General features: G+C 37.0%; 1 protein-coding gene and 1 long non-coding RNA gene across 2 annotated transcripts in view; both read left to right on the top strand.

Moving 5' to 3' along the window:
- Positions 1-2,338: 2,338 nt before the first annotated feature.
- LOC106518094 (uncharacterized) lies at positions 2,339-4,044 on the top strand. The gene is made up of 2 exons (XR_001310278.1): positions 2,339-2,841; positions 3,547-4,044. It is a non-coding gene; the product is annotated as an uncharacterized LOC106518094 (long non-coding RNA).
- Positions 4,045-4,771: 727 nt separating this feature from the next.
- The window catches only part of LOC106518114 (phosphatidylinositol 4-phosphate 5-kinase type-1 alpha), a 13,342-nt gene continuing 3,274 nt past the window's right edge, over positions 4,772-14,839 (top strand). Inside the window, exons 1-14 of the mRNA XM_014009226.1 lie at positions 4,772-4,911; positions 5,264-5,354; positions 6,450-6,484; positions 6,712-6,798; positions 7,418-7,548; positions 7,717-7,834; positions 8,059-8,211; positions 8,916-9,215; positions 9,323-9,525; positions 9,612-9,695; positions 11,555-11,603; positions 11,678-11,762; positions 11,853-12,008; positions 12,150-12,366. Of these exons, the coding sequence (XP_013864680.1) occupies positions 5,306-5,354; positions 6,450-6,484; positions 6,712-6,798; positions 7,418-7,548; positions 7,717-7,834; positions 8,059-8,211; positions 8,916-9,215; positions 9,323-9,525; positions 9,612-9,695; positions 11,555-11,603; positions 11,678-11,762; positions 11,853-12,008; positions 12,150-12,366 (1,667 nt within the window). The 5' untranslated portion in view covers positions 4,772-4,911; positions 5,264-5,305. The remainder of the gene's footprint in view (positions 4,912-5,263; positions 5,355-6,449; positions 6,485-6,711; positions 6,799-7,417; positions 7,549-7,716; positions 7,835-8,058; positions 8,212-8,915; positions 9,216-9,322; positions 9,526-9,611; positions 9,696-11,554; positions 11,604-11,677; positions 11,763-11,852; positions 12,009-12,149; positions 12,367-14,839) is intronic.

The raw sequence follows: 14,839 nt of genomic DNA, 5'->3' as shown, positions 1-14,839 counted from the left end.
TAATAATAATAATTTATATTCATCCTTGCTGAAATTAAGAACAAAAGAAGCAGAAGACAGATACAAGAAGTATAAAAACAAATTGGTATGGATTTCAAGAAAACATAAGAAGGAATATGACAGTGATTTATTAAGCAAAAGTAATGGTGATACTAAAGCAAAATGGGGAGTAATGAAAAGTGTTTTAAAAAAAGCATAAAGTACAATAAGGTATTTCACAATACTTTGTAAAAGATAATAAGGAACTTTACGATCAAACTGAAATAGCTAAAGAATTTAATCATTATTATGTTAATGTTGGTCCGAGTCTCGCTGCTCAAATGTCAAAAGCTGATAATGATGTGACTCAAACAATCAGAAGTTGTGCAAACAGCATCTTTCTTGGTGAAACAAATGAAGAAGRAATAATGAGTATGGGATAAAAGGTCAAAAGACTGGGTGAACATGGACATGATGTTTGTTAAGGAAATARTGTGTTTTGTTATTAAGCCCTTTRTGAACATTTCCAAACAACATGAAAATAGCCAAAGTAATTCCCATGTATAAAAATGGTGAGAAATGAATGTTTAGTAATTWTAGACCAGTATTCTTACCATAGTTTTCTAAAATCTTGGAGAAGTTATTTGTAGATTAGATCAATTTCTCAATAAAAATAATATTTTAAGTAGTAGTCACTACTTATTTAGAGCCAATAACTCTACTTCAATGGCTCTTATGGAACTAACAGAACAAATAACGAATGCTATTGATCAAAAACAATATTGTGCCAGTATTTATGTTGATTTGAAGAAAGCATTCGACACGAYTGACCACAGCATTCTACTTGAAAAGCTAAATAAATATGGGATTAGAGGACTAGCATTACAATGGATATCTAGTTATTTGGAAAATAGGAAACAGTTTGTACAAGTACATGATGTCAGATCTGACCTRTGTGGAATTACGTGTGRAGTTCCTCAGGGTTCTATACTTGGACCAAAATGTTTATCTTGTATATGAATGACTTGGTTAATGTTTCAGTGCTCTTTAAATGTGTTTATTTGCAGATGATACTGCATTTTTTTTGTTCGGGTAAAGACACAGAACCGATGTTAGAGAAAATGCAAACAGAGTTTATGAAAATACAAAACTGGTTTAAATTTAACAAATTATCACCCAGTTTGGATAAAACTAATTATAAGATATTTACAATGAGCAAAAGAACTGTTAATATTCCATTTAGAGTTGATGGTGTGGAGATTAGTCAGTGAGGTGAAGTTTTTGGGTGTTATTATTGATGAGAAACTGACACGGAAACTTCATATTAATTACTTAAGAATAAAACTAGCTAAATCTATTGCATTGCTTTACAAAGTAAGGGACTTGTTTAATGATAAAACTCTGTATATGTTATATAACGCATCAATTGTTCCACACTTGGTCTATTGTACTGAGGTATGGGATGTAAGACAATTACACATCCTGTTTTTGTTTTGCATAAAAGATTATTATGTAAACTGAAATTATTGTAATTCTATGATTTGTTTGATTACAGTATTTTGTTAATTATGTATAAGGCTCACCAAAACACATTACCAATAAACATCCTGAAAAACTTTGCAAAGAGAGTGAGCTATGATAATCTTAAGGGGACAGAGTTGTTCATGAAACCTAAATTTAGAACATGATTGAAAGAACGCTGCACCTCAATCCAAGGAGTCAGATTGTGGAATATTTTGGAAAATGATGTGAAAAGTACCAAATCAAAGTAGAAAATGATAAAGGTTGGATTGTTGAAAAAAATATGAAACAGTATGTGTAACCATATAATTTGTTGTTCTAGAAAGATTTGATGTTCTTGTTTTGCTTGTTAAGATTACTGTTGTTAGAAATGARGGGGGAAAGGGGCAGATATTATGAGATTTTTGTTCTTCTCTCTGCTTCCTTTCATTTCGTTGTGTTTTTATTTTTAATTTTTATTGTATGAAATGAATAAAATTTATGAAATGAAAATGAAATATTATCCACAACAGGTAAGATAATAATCCATCCATCCATCCATTTTGTTCATAAAATAAAAAGTTACATTTACCAACATAAAAACCACATGAAATTCACAGATAACTGCTTTTTAGTAAATTATTAGGTGTTGTTTATCTATTTCTTTTTTTATGAAATATTTATAGGGCCTTCTTCAGTTTTATTTTGGTGTGAATTACAAATTGTTTTTAAAAAACTAACCTTGAACCATATCAGAACAAAAACACAAGTTCAGTTTGTTTTTATCTTGACACATCACCACATCCCTTCGCCACCCTCCACTCCCACATCCATTTCAGGTTTCTCTCCCCAACACGCACATCCCCCCTCCACATCCATACGCCTATAAATTAGTTTGGGATCATCACATCACAAACCCGCCTTTCCACAACCTCGCTGCCACCACAGCCATGACTTCAGCCAGAGGCCGCACTGCGTTTTGGGTAACCGCGCTGATAACTATTATTGGTGCAACTGTGGAAGGTAAGACTTCTTGATCGTTCACGCTTTGTGTGACATTCAAACTGCGACGACGTCAGTGTTGCTTTGTGTTTGATTCCCACAGAGACCACAACGTACACCTTGAATGAGCCAGACATCCCGTTCCCACCTGCCAAACCCACTCCACTAAATCTGGCCAACATCTGTCTCCAGAGTCAAAGCCGTCCCAGATATCCCGACAGCTTCTACCCACCCTCTGGTTTCAGCTTCTTCCGCCGCACTGGAAACGCCATCAACCGCGTGGAGTCATGGTACATTGTGTGCTGCAGTGGACTGGTAGCACAGGAAATCAACCAGATCCTCTGCTGCACCAATCAAGCTGTGAGTTTCTGGAATCAAAAGAGGCCTGAACTCTCTTTTAATCTATTCATGATAAAATAGAAATTCAAGGTTAAAAAGTATGCGCTATCCTGAACTCTAATAACCTGCCCTAGTTTATGCACAAACATAATGTAATTTAAAATCTGATCAAAGAAACGTACTTTCAGAGAGACAGCAAACAAATATATTTTCACATAAAATGYAATATTTGAAATTGCTGGAAACACATAAAGTAGAGTATTTCTTTAAAAAGCCAATCACGATTTTAAGACATTATCTCAAGATTATAAGATTTATTTCCTTATCTGGTAGTGATGAGGTTTGTTTTGTTGAGGTGAAGGTTTTTTTGTCGTTCTCTCATAACAAACCTCATTTTCTTAAATTGTCCCRTTAAGGCTCACACCTCCTCTCTTACAGCAATGTTGGATGGTAAAACTGGATGTAACATAAGCAAGCGATACTCATATTCACTATTATAACTTTGTTTTATCAAGAAATAAAATATATAAAGAGATTTATAATGATTTTGTTTCTTGTGGAGACAAACAGCTTGATGGGGGTTTGTTGTTGATTTTAGTATTTTACCTTGTTTTAAATGACTGATTTTATTAATTCTATTGCACTATTTTGTTTTTGCTTTTATTGTTGTAAATCACGACTCAATGAGACTACCTTTATGAATAAAGGTGATTTTTTTTCTTGCAGTGGAAACAAGCCCTGTCTCAGTTCTGTAATGAGGAATATTCTGTTAAGACTAATCCATACGAGTGCTGCGAGTACAAAGAAGAAAAGAGATGGACCTGCTTCGATGAGCAGCTGCCAAATCCATATTACTTGGGAACACCGGGGTACACTTGTCCTGCAATGCCTGCAGTACCGGGATTCATATTTAACCCAAATGCTTGCAATAACTGACAACCAAACTCACTCAAATGCAATGAAAAAGAAACAGAGAAAAGATAAAAGAGTTTATCCTTGTGCAGTCAGAAGAGAAAATTAGAAATGAGGTTGTTTGCTCCTGTTAAGGACACTAAGTCTTAAAATTATTATTGTGTGTTACTGTAATCAGTTTTTTAAGRTAACCAGAAACTTACTTTCAAATGTATAAGTCCTTTCTCTTACAAAATGTTTCTTACTTTAATATCACAAACTTTTGTAAATAAATGACTGAAATAAATAAAACAAAGCAAACTAACAAACAAATACATGTGTGCATTTTATTTCTTCAGAAGAACAGAAGTTATAATAAATTATTAACTTGGTTAGTTGGATAAAAAAAACGTTAAAGGTGTGTTTTTCTTAATTTCAGATGAAATGTCCAATAAAAGTCATAAATAACTTTTCCTTACATGATCCTGCTGTTTCACTTAGTCTATAAACAAATATTATGCTTTCAAAATAAAAGCAGAGGTGCTGTTTTTCTAATGGCTCTCATTACTTTTCTTGTGTTCATGTATTCATATATTAAATTAGTTTAATGTTGAATGAAAAAAGTTCAGACCCTGCAGGTAGGATGTGTCACAGACATTTTTTAAGAATTAAAAAAGTTATTTTAAACAAATACAGTGAATTTCCTCATCAGATATAAAAATATAAAGTAGATAATAACTTGAAAATAATTATATTATGTATTTCTTTACAAAATATTTGTACAAAATATGAAATGTCTATCATTTTTCAAACTATTATTTGAAACCTTGTTGCATCTGTTTTAATCTGTTGTATTTTATTGAATATTAAGACAAAACAATTTATTGTTTACGTTTGTAATGAACTTGTTACTCTCTGTTTGGAGAGTTCATTTTATAGACATTTATTTTTATTATATATTCCGCATGGAAGGACACTTCCGGTTTTGTGTTTTATTGTGAAAAACCTCACAGTCGCCGGAAACGAGGTGCCTTTTCCGGTTGTGAGTGAAGTTTTTTTTTTTTTTTTTTTTTTTTTTTTTTTAATTACAAAACTATTCGCATTGCTTCCTTGTTTACTTGTCTGGGGTAACATTCCTTTTAGAAGACGACATTTTTTCCAGTCTGGTAACTCACAAAAATAATTTACAAAGATTATCGAGTAAGTTGACTGTTTGTGTCGTTTTTGTTAGTTAAAACTCTTTGTGAATTATATCTGGTTAACAACACAGTTAAGCAAAGTAAGTTAGCAGCTAGCTTTCACGCTTCGTTCGTTCGCCGTTCGTCAAGTATCGTAACCTAAACGTTCATTTTATCAGTAATTTTAAGCAGTCAACAATTGTTGGTTGTTTTCTTATTCTAGATTCATTATTTTGTCTTAACTAAGTTGATTGGTGTTCTTTTGTACGTGTTTAGATAAACCGAGTCAGTCAACTTGGTCGTTCAGGTATGTTTTTTTTTTATTATTATTTATTTTTTTTTTTTAACGAGCTCCTATTTGTCCACTTTTACAGCTCGAGTTGCCATTAAAACCTGGGTTTAGTTGTCTTGTCTGAATGGCCACAGCTTTAGAGGAGCCTCCAGGTCTTCAGGGCCAAACTCTCAGTAAGTATTGTGTTATAATTAAAATAACACCATTTATTTCAAAAGCTCATAATTTGTGGCTTAAGACGAGTTTGTTTATATGTATACACATATAGACATGGGTCAAATATCGTGTTTCCGAGAACCCATTGTATGACTGTATTTGGTTGAAATACTTGATTTCCAGTTTTGCCTCAGGGCAGTACACTGGTTGGTTATTTTTGGTTATTGTTTTTAGTGCTGTCGTCACCCTCTTTACAAGTTATTATGTAGAATTCATGTTAAAATGATAAACGCTGCAGTAAAAGTGCTTCTTGGCAAGAAAGTGATTGTATTTCCCTAAATGTCTTCCTGTTCTGGTGTGTTTTGCTTTTTCTTTCAATCTTTTTAGGACACACATGTAAGGTATTTAAGTATAAATACTGACCTGTCTTGTTTCTGTTATCAGTGCTCACTGATGTAAATTTTGTTGATTGTGGTTTAAGCATTTTGTTTAGACCGAAGGAGACAAAAATTATACTTCTTTTTTCTCTCAAGGTATTTTAAGCCCAAACTGATGTTGTTCTTTACCACAATATTTCCACCGGCATGTTTTTATTAGCTCTTTGAGTTTTACTTTGTAGCCATGATTTTGTTGTTTTTGTTATTCATTTGGTTAGTTGTTACCAGTACATTTGTAACTGCATTTCTTCAGTCTTATCAGGGTTGTTTGACAAAGCTTGTGTGGYGTTTTTCCCATTAAACTAATTTAAAATAAAGGAGTTATGCTTGAACGGCAGCAGACTTAACATATTTCACTTTTGTAAATTGTTCCTCACGGGCTCTGTTTGAACTCACTTTAATTCCTGTCATTGCTCGCAAAGACCTGCACGGTCAGTTTGGGAAGGTGCTGTCTTCTGTCAGGGGTAATCAATGAGGTTCGTCTGCATGCTTGTGTTGAAGCTCAGCTGTGCGTTTGGCTTTTTAGTAGGTCAGAATGTTGGAAGGTTTTGAAGCTGCGCTGTTTGATTTCATTGCATCTAGTGAAGAAAGTGCCTATGCTTGATTGCCAAAGTTCTCTTTCCTGTTTGTAATTCTTTATTTAATTTGTGTCTTGACTATCTTAACTCTCTCCAGATCCATCAGGGACCAGAAAAAATGCTTCTGCAGAGGTGAGAATCAACCAGAGAGGAAGTGTGTAATAGAGTTTTGTGTCAATTAGGAAACACAAAATGTAATAATCACTGTAACAAGATGATATTTAGCATTTTTTTTTTGCTGACATGTTATTGCCTCTTTCCTGTTTGAAACATAAGACGGTTACATATTGCATCAAACCTATGAGTTTTGTTTTTCTCCTTTTTTGAAACTTTCCGCATTTTTATGTTTGGCCTGACAGGGTTCGAGCATCGTCATGTCTCCGGCCATGAAAAAAACCATCGGCCATCGTGGGATTGATCCCACAGGGGAGACGACATACAAAAAGGTGCCATCGCACATGCAAACGCACATAAGCAGCCACAATTTAATTTATCAGTTTTCCCCCCCCCATCTTGAAATATTAATACTCACAAGTTTCTCTCCTCACATGTTGCTAATAAATAATTTAATCTTTAAAACTTAAAACCAGTTTTAAAATTTGTTATTTTATTAAATTATGTTTACAAGGTTGGATATAAACTTTTTTTAGACTAAACATTGACACTGTATTTGAAAGAAAAAAATTAATTCAACATAGGGGGCTGGTTTAAAAAATATATAATTTTTGTAAATTAATAAAAAATAAAATCCTTATTCCGCTGTCAGTAAAACCCACATAGATCAGCTTCATAACACTGCAGACTCACGAGTTTTGCCTGTACTGAACTTCCCAAAGTAAATAATCAGATCTGATAGTACGAAAATGCAGAAGTGTAGACGTTACTCCAGTTTAATCATATCAGGAACCATGACTCAATGAACAGAAGCAAGGATTTTAGGTCACACAGATGCACTTTCACTACCGTTTGTAGTTTCAGTTAATCTTCAGTGTTTATCATGCTTGATTTAGCAGTGATTGTCATCATTGGCAGCATTTTAAAATTTTATTCTTTATTTTGTTCCAGACAAGATCCTCTGCTCTGAAAGGGGCAATACAGCTGGGTATCACATACACAGTGGGCAGCTTGAGCCAAAAACCTGAGCGAGATGTTCTACTGCAGGACTTTGAGGTGGTGGAAAGCATCTTCTTTCCCAAGTGAGTTTTGAGAGTTTTAAAATGAGGAAATGTTGCTTTGCTTATTGTGTGTGAACATTTTCATACCACTAAGTACCTTTTTTTTTGCTATTTATGTGTAAATGCAGTGTTTATTTTTTTATTATATATTTTTAAATTTTTTCAATTAATTTAATTTTTTTTTGTCAGTGAGGGCAGTAACCTGACACCAGCTCACCACTATGGAGACTTCAGGTTCAAAACGTACGCTCCAATTGCCTTTCGCTACTTCAGAGAGATGTTTGGCATACGCCCCGATGACTACATGGTACAATTCTTTAAACAGCATTTATTATATTCTGATCAAGTGTCGCTAAAAGAAGCAAATAGCCCAGAAGAATAGAGTGATTGAGTAACTGGAGAGAAGTTTGAACAAATGAGTGTTGACACAAGAGAGGTGGAGCTTTCGTCATTTATTTCCGTCTGAAAGCCAGTTGTATTGTTTGGTTCTTTTTTCACGTCTTTAACAATTTCTCTCTTTTTTTTTTACAGTACTCTCTGTGCAACGAGCCACTAATTGAGCTGTCGAACTCCGGGGCCAGTGGATCTCTGTTTTACGTTTCTAGCGATGATGAATTCATTATCAAGACTGTGCAGCACAAAGAGGCAGAGTTTCTACAGAAACTTCTGCCCGGATACTTTATGGTAAGAACAGAGATTATCTGCAGAATTAAGTCCATCTAGTTTAGCTTGTCATCAACTTAGGGCGTGTGTCTGTGTTGATTTTTAGCAACAGAACTGGAAGGCAGAAGGAAGTGGTTCTTCATGGCGTCACTCTCGAGCGTTTGCTGTGAACATGTGAAATTTTAATTCAGTATTGGTAAATCAGCCTGAGTTATATCCACAGATAGTCCATCAGAAGTGGTTATACTTTTTATTTTCAGTGTAGAGAGTTTAGGTCCGTATTGATGACATAAGAAACTTCAAATGTTTTTAAACTTCAAGCATTTTGATTCCTCTGACAAAAGAAGTTGGATAATGAAATTATCTCAGGCTTGGATCAGAAACTTTGATAGTTTTTATTATTTAATGATTTTACAGACAATCTGCAGACGATTTGTTATTAAAATATAAAACAAGTTCCTATTTTAATGTTAAGAGTTTTGAAATATTTTTCCTGCCAGACTTTGGTTCCGTAATGTGTTCTTGTTTGTGAATGATGTGAGACAGTGCGGTTTGCCTCACATTTCTGAAATGTTCTTAGCTGCTTTGAGATGATTACAAACACACCTTCATTATTTTCTTCATTATGATATATTTAAATGTTCCTATTGTCATTCAGCTCACTTACGATTATCGSTGTTCTTAATCTGTTTGACCTTTCTCCCTTTACCTCTGGTCTGTTGCAGAATCTGAACCAAAACAAGAGGACCTTGTTGCCCAAGTTTTATGGGCTGTACTGCATGCAGACAGGTGGCAAAAACATCCGTATTGTAGTCATGAACAATTTGCTCCCCAGTGCGGTAACAATGCACCAAAAGTTTGATCTCAAGGGCTCTACCTATAAGCGACGAGCTTCGCCYAAAGAGAGAGAGAAAGCCGTGCCCACATACAAAGACCTGGACTTTATTCAGGACATGACAGGGGGCCTGTTACTCGAGGGGGACAAGTACAATGCTGTTTGTAAGACCATCCAGAGAGACTGTTTGGTAAGGTTCCCCTCAAAAACCTAATACGACTGAATAAAACGTTAGATTTTAAATATCTAATTCAATCCATGAGCTTTCATTACTTGTGTTTTTCTACTTGCTTTCAGCTTTTGCAGAGTTTCAAAATTATGGACTACAGCCTTCTAGTAGGAATTCACAACTTAGATCAGGCCTGTCGAGAAAGGGCCAGCCAAGAGGCAGCTGCTTTGGACCAAAGGAGGCCACAAGTCCAAAAATCTTTGTATAGTACAGCTATCGAGGCCATTCAGGCTGAGTCAGGAGGCGTGGGATCAATGGAGCCAGCGGACACGTGAGTGACACCGGAGAGGCTTTGTGTGCGCTGACTTTGTTGTTAGAAGTCTCTCAGCCTTGACAGACCTGTGCTTTATTTTTCAGGACTGGAGGAATTCCAGCACGAAACTCGAAAGGCGAGAGGCTGCTGGTGTACACAGGCATTATTGACATTCTGCAGTCCTACAGGTATCAAAGCATGTTTTTTTTTTACCCTTTGGTGACTAAATCTCAAAACACTAACCCAGACAGGATTAAAAAACGACACCAACTGAACAACAACTTCAGAGATCTGTCAGTGTTTGCTCCACATACGTTCAGGTGATTTGTTTTAAACACAATCCAGTGGTATGTTTTGATGGCATGTAGACGTTGGGATGAGTTTAACAAACTCATGGCTGTTGTAGCTGTAAGAACAGGTTGAGCGATTTCTATTGAAATGTATGTGTTTTGTGAAGTCAGAACAAGAGAAGCAAGGACAGATGAGCCAGGTTCACGTGACATAAATCAGAGGTTCCCAAAGGGGGGTGGCACAGTGGTGCTGCAGGGGGAGCACGCTCAGACACTGCTGGCGTACTGACAGGGTTCACACATAAATRCAAAGAAAGTTGTCACTTTTGCACAGAGAAGCATGTCTTTGAAGAAGGATTTATTGATTGCAATGTTGAATATTGTCACAAAGTAAAACAACAGTTGCACTTAAAATATTGACACTATGAAAGAGTTTTGTTGTTTAAAAGAAGTTGTAGTTTATTTTATTCATACATGTCAACCCCTTAGGACATTTGTATCTTGACCCTCAAAAATCTGTAATTTTCACAAAAAATCAACAGTACTCTCACAATAAAACGGGGTGTGTGTGACTCAAACACAGGGACAAGAAGAGCATGAGGTGGAGATAACAAAACCTGTAGTGTAGAGGAACGGGGAAAGGAGGAGATAGACGTTTAACTTTATTATTATTATGCCTCTGCCCACCGGGGCCAGGGGCATACTGTACTCTGGCTGTCTGTGTGTTAGTGCAGTGGGTCTTTTGTACACAATATCTCCTGAATGAAATGATATATTTCCTTATAAATAGGCATAGTAACTCCATTAGGGTAGTACTCAGTCTGATTAGATTTGGGCGTCAAAGGTCAAGGTCATTTATGATGATTTGTAATATAAAACTTGCCTTTTTTTCTAATCCTTCAACAGGACAAATAAAATACTTGGTTAAATAATATGGTAAATATGAAGTCATGTTTAGACATAGAGGTAAAAAGTTAACTGCAGGCCCAGTGCTTTCAATGCAGTTGACTCTAGGGCAGGTGGAGGCATACCAGTCGATGCTTTGGCATCGAGTTCTACCTTTATTGTTTTCTATTTTATACAGGCTCTGTGATGTGAAATTAATTTGAAGCTTTATTTTTGAAAATATATTGAGTTTTTGAAAAACCTGAGATTTCTCTATACGTCCGTATACCCGCAAAATGTAGAAAAATCTGTAATTTACGAACAATCCATACACCTTGACGTGTATGTTTTTTGCAGCAGAAAATGTTTGAGAACCACTGACATAAATGAAGCTGTGCATGACGATCTTTGTTTGTTTGGTCTATGAAAGCAACAATGACCGGTTTTTATGCAAGGATACACCCATTGCTTGGTAGCGGACTRCAGTCAGAGTATTTCAGCTCGACTTGCTTGAACTTGTTTGCTTTTTTTCTGCTGAATCCATCGTAGCTAATTTGCACAAGCAGAGGCTTGTTAACAGTGTGAGTGAATAAAGAAGTCACAAGACGTAAAATAATGAAAGGCCTAATAAAGTACAAACAGCCCTATTAATAAAATCAGCTTAAAAACCCATGAAATCAGTTAGATTAAACTAAAAAATCATCATCTCAGATGTTGTCTTCTACATTTAGTTTTTTGAGGCACTCAGTATCAGGTGGGTTTGAAGTGTAGTATCGCAGGAAGGAAAGACAAAGACCATGGAGGGCTTTAAAATAATAATAAAAACATCCTCTTCYTCCAATTTATTTCAATGCAGTTTTTTTTTTCTCCAGATTTGTAAAGAAGCTTGAACATTCCTGGAAAGCCCTGGTTCATGATGGGGTGAGTTTCCTCTTTGTGTTAGTTTGTAGTGTCTACAAATACAGATTGTTAAAAAAACATCTGTTTGTTCTCAGGACACAGTATCAGTTCACAAGCCAGGTTTCTACTCAGAAAGATTTCAGAGGTTCATGTTGAACACGGTCTTCAAAAGGTTGCCAAGTAAGTTTATACTGTCAGTTTGAAAATAAATACAACAAATCAGTGGAACTATTTGAAGTTTTAATTGACTCTTTTCTGTTTCTTGTCTAGTGAGGTCTTCCCCGACTAAGAAGCGCCGTGCTAATGGTCCTATGAAAAAGCCTGCTGGTCCTGGGGCTTTTCTGTTGACCCAAACTGGCAACCACTCACTCTCACTCCAACACCAAACCAGCTCTGACACCTTAGAGGACAGYGATGGAAGTTTTGGTAAGAAAACAAAAAGAACGCAGCTGCTTTCACTTCACTGGAAAACATGTCATGTTTACTGATAACTTCAAATGTGTGCCAGCACGCGAATCTCTTCCTTCACAACATCGTAACGAGACTTTATCCTCCTCTTCCACCCAGTCTTGCCGTCAGGTCGCCCTGACCTCCTCCCACAGATGCTACCACCCAGCATCCCTGTTGACTACACTCCTGAAGCCTCGGCTTCTACCTCCCTGCTTAGCTCAGGGTTTGCTCCCACAACACATTCCCCAGCTCACTCCCAGGAAACCTCAGAGTCGGGGGGAGGAAGTGAAAATAAGGCAAAGCTTAAAGACCAGGAAGCAAGCTCTCCCGTAAGGTAAGAAGGGATACAAACAGGAAGTGAATCTTTATATTCCTTCCCTAGTTTAATGGATCAACATGGAAGGAACGCATCTGCTCCGGCCGTAAAGCTGAGCTCACGTTGAACCAGAGTTTTGACTTTATGACATTTTCAAAATAAACTACAGTGGCAGAAACTGGGAGGCACAAAGGTTTTTATTTTCCCTTAAGCACTGTGTGCTGTATGTGTTGTCATAAAACTGCACTAAAACTTGAAAAGCACACTTTGGAAACAAACAGAGCTCTGTTGCAGAAAGCAGGATAAGTGGAAATCCTGATAAGTTCTGGATTAACTCTGTGTATATCCTGGGTTTTGGGTTTCAGAAAGCCGTTATCCTGAGTCAACTTACCCCCACAACTTACTCCATGAACCAACCCTGCTCTGTGGCAGGATTACTGGAACAAATCCTGAGTTTGTCTCACCTGATGCTACGTTCACACCGAATGCGTTTTTGAGCAGCAAAAAAGCTCCCAACGCCTCCAGCTGGACGCACAATGTTCAGACCAGGACACAGAGCTGACGCGCGTCTGAAGAGGGAGGAGCGTCTTGGTTTTTTCCCAGTCTGTCCTCAACGGGTGAAATAAAGATAAAATAAGCAAAATGGCTTTGATTTATTTACTAAAGAGCAAGCGAACGTTGCGCACAGCAGATAATTAATCCACCAGATGATTTAGAGGCGATTTGTTCCGTTTGTTTTTGCCACTCCAGAAGTTGCGAACTGACAGACTTTCTTTGTATTTTTTTTGTCCCGAGCAGCTGACCCACATCGGTACTGATATATCCTGCCAGAAAATCCAACTGCAGACGGCCGATTTCAGCTAAAGATCTCCTGTCCGTCTGTTTCGGTTTAGTGGGAAACATTCAGGAAACTATCACGTGGAAAAACGAGTCTCTCTGATTGGTTGTCAAGACGCGTCGAGCGRCGAAAAGTTCAGATTTTTGAACTCGGGCGTCAGCTGCTTTCAACGCACCTCGCCGCGCCAAACGTACGTGACGTGCCGCACGACACCCAGAGGCGCGTCCACCATAGACTTTGCATGTGACGTCTTTTTGTATGAATCTGTTTGAGCATTTTTACATGTTTTTAATTGCTCATGTTTCAATCTCTTCTTCAAGTCAAGCTTGTAGCTGTTTCACAGGAAGCTTTAGGGACAGAAAAATGATCAAATTTGATTTACATTTCTACTCTCTAATGAAGATACGATCAAAGGTTTAAATTCTTACAGAAGTATATATTTTTATTTTATTGTATATAGAATCAGGTTTTTAAAATGAAATAAACTTCTGAAAATAAAAAAAAAAATTACAGAAGAAAGCTGAGCACCAGAGGAGCTGTAGCCTCTTCAGCTGATCGTCCATCACAGCTCTTTTTGTGAAAAATAATCATTCTGATTCACAATGAAAAGTCAAATAAACTTGTATTAAATATTGGCAGAGAGAAGATGGAGTAATGCACAATATTTTTCACTGGGGGGGACACAATAATTTTGTGTGTTGAAGCAGTGAATTATGTAATTTATTTAAAGTTGAACATAAGAGATTATACTTGACCTTACCTGATTTTACTATGTTTTCATATTTAATTTTTATTTGCTGCCATGTCCGTTTATTACCAGCTGGGTTCATCTACACACATAATGCACACACACTCACTTTTATCCACTTGCATAAAGAATAAAGGTAAAAATAAATATAAAGAATAAAAGTTTAGATTCATGTAAAATCATAATCATTGACTTGATCAGTAATTCTCTGCCACACTAACTCTTTCTCTTGCAGCAGCAACAGTATTGCTTTATTATTTTTATTTAAATATATTGATATTCTCTAAATGTTGTCATTAATATTTCTAGTTTCAGTGCGAGAAATGGACTTTTGGTCTTATTTTCTCCTGTTGACATTATGAATCATGTTATTTGACTTCCATTAATGAGGGCTTCGTGTTCCAACTTAACTCAGGGTAACTTGACTCAGAATTAAATTACCCAATTGATATCACCTGTTCCTAAACTGAAAATCCTGAGTATCACAAAGGGGGGTAAATTGATTCATGGCTCGTTCACACCGAGAGCGTTTTGAGCGGCAGGAGCTGCCAGTTTACATGCAAAGTCTATGGCGAACGCGCCTCAAGGGGTTGTGCGTCGCGTCACGCGCGTTATGAGCGGCGCGCAAGGAAGGCGGAAGGGGCGCAGAGCGTTTTCCGTGCATGCGGTGCTGCAGAAGCCGCCGCCGCCCGAGCCGCCGCCAGAGTTCAAATATCTGAACTTTTCGCCGCTCGACGCGTCTCCCACTGAAAACCTAATGCTACGTTCACACCAAACGCGTTTTGAGCGGCCAAAAAGCGCAAAACGTCTCTCACTGGACGCTCTATGTTCAGACTGAACGCACTAGTGTTCAGACCAGAACAAGCAGCGGCAGCAGCGAGGTGTGGGAGGAGCGTGTCCTCGGC

This window comes from Austrofundulus limnaeus, unplaced genomic scaffold (genome assembly GCF_001266775.1).
Source record: "Austrofundulus limnaeus strain Quisiro unplaced genomic scaffold, Austrofundulus_limnaeus-1.0 Scaffold56, whole genome shotgun sequence".
In the NCBI taxonomy this organism is placed as follows: Eukaryota; Metazoa; Chordata; class Actinopteri; order Cyprinodontiformes; family Rivulidae; genus Austrofundulus; species Austrofundulus limnaeus.
Note: the sequence above shows the minus strand (reverse complement) of the source record. Positions and strands in the feature narration are given on the sequence as shown.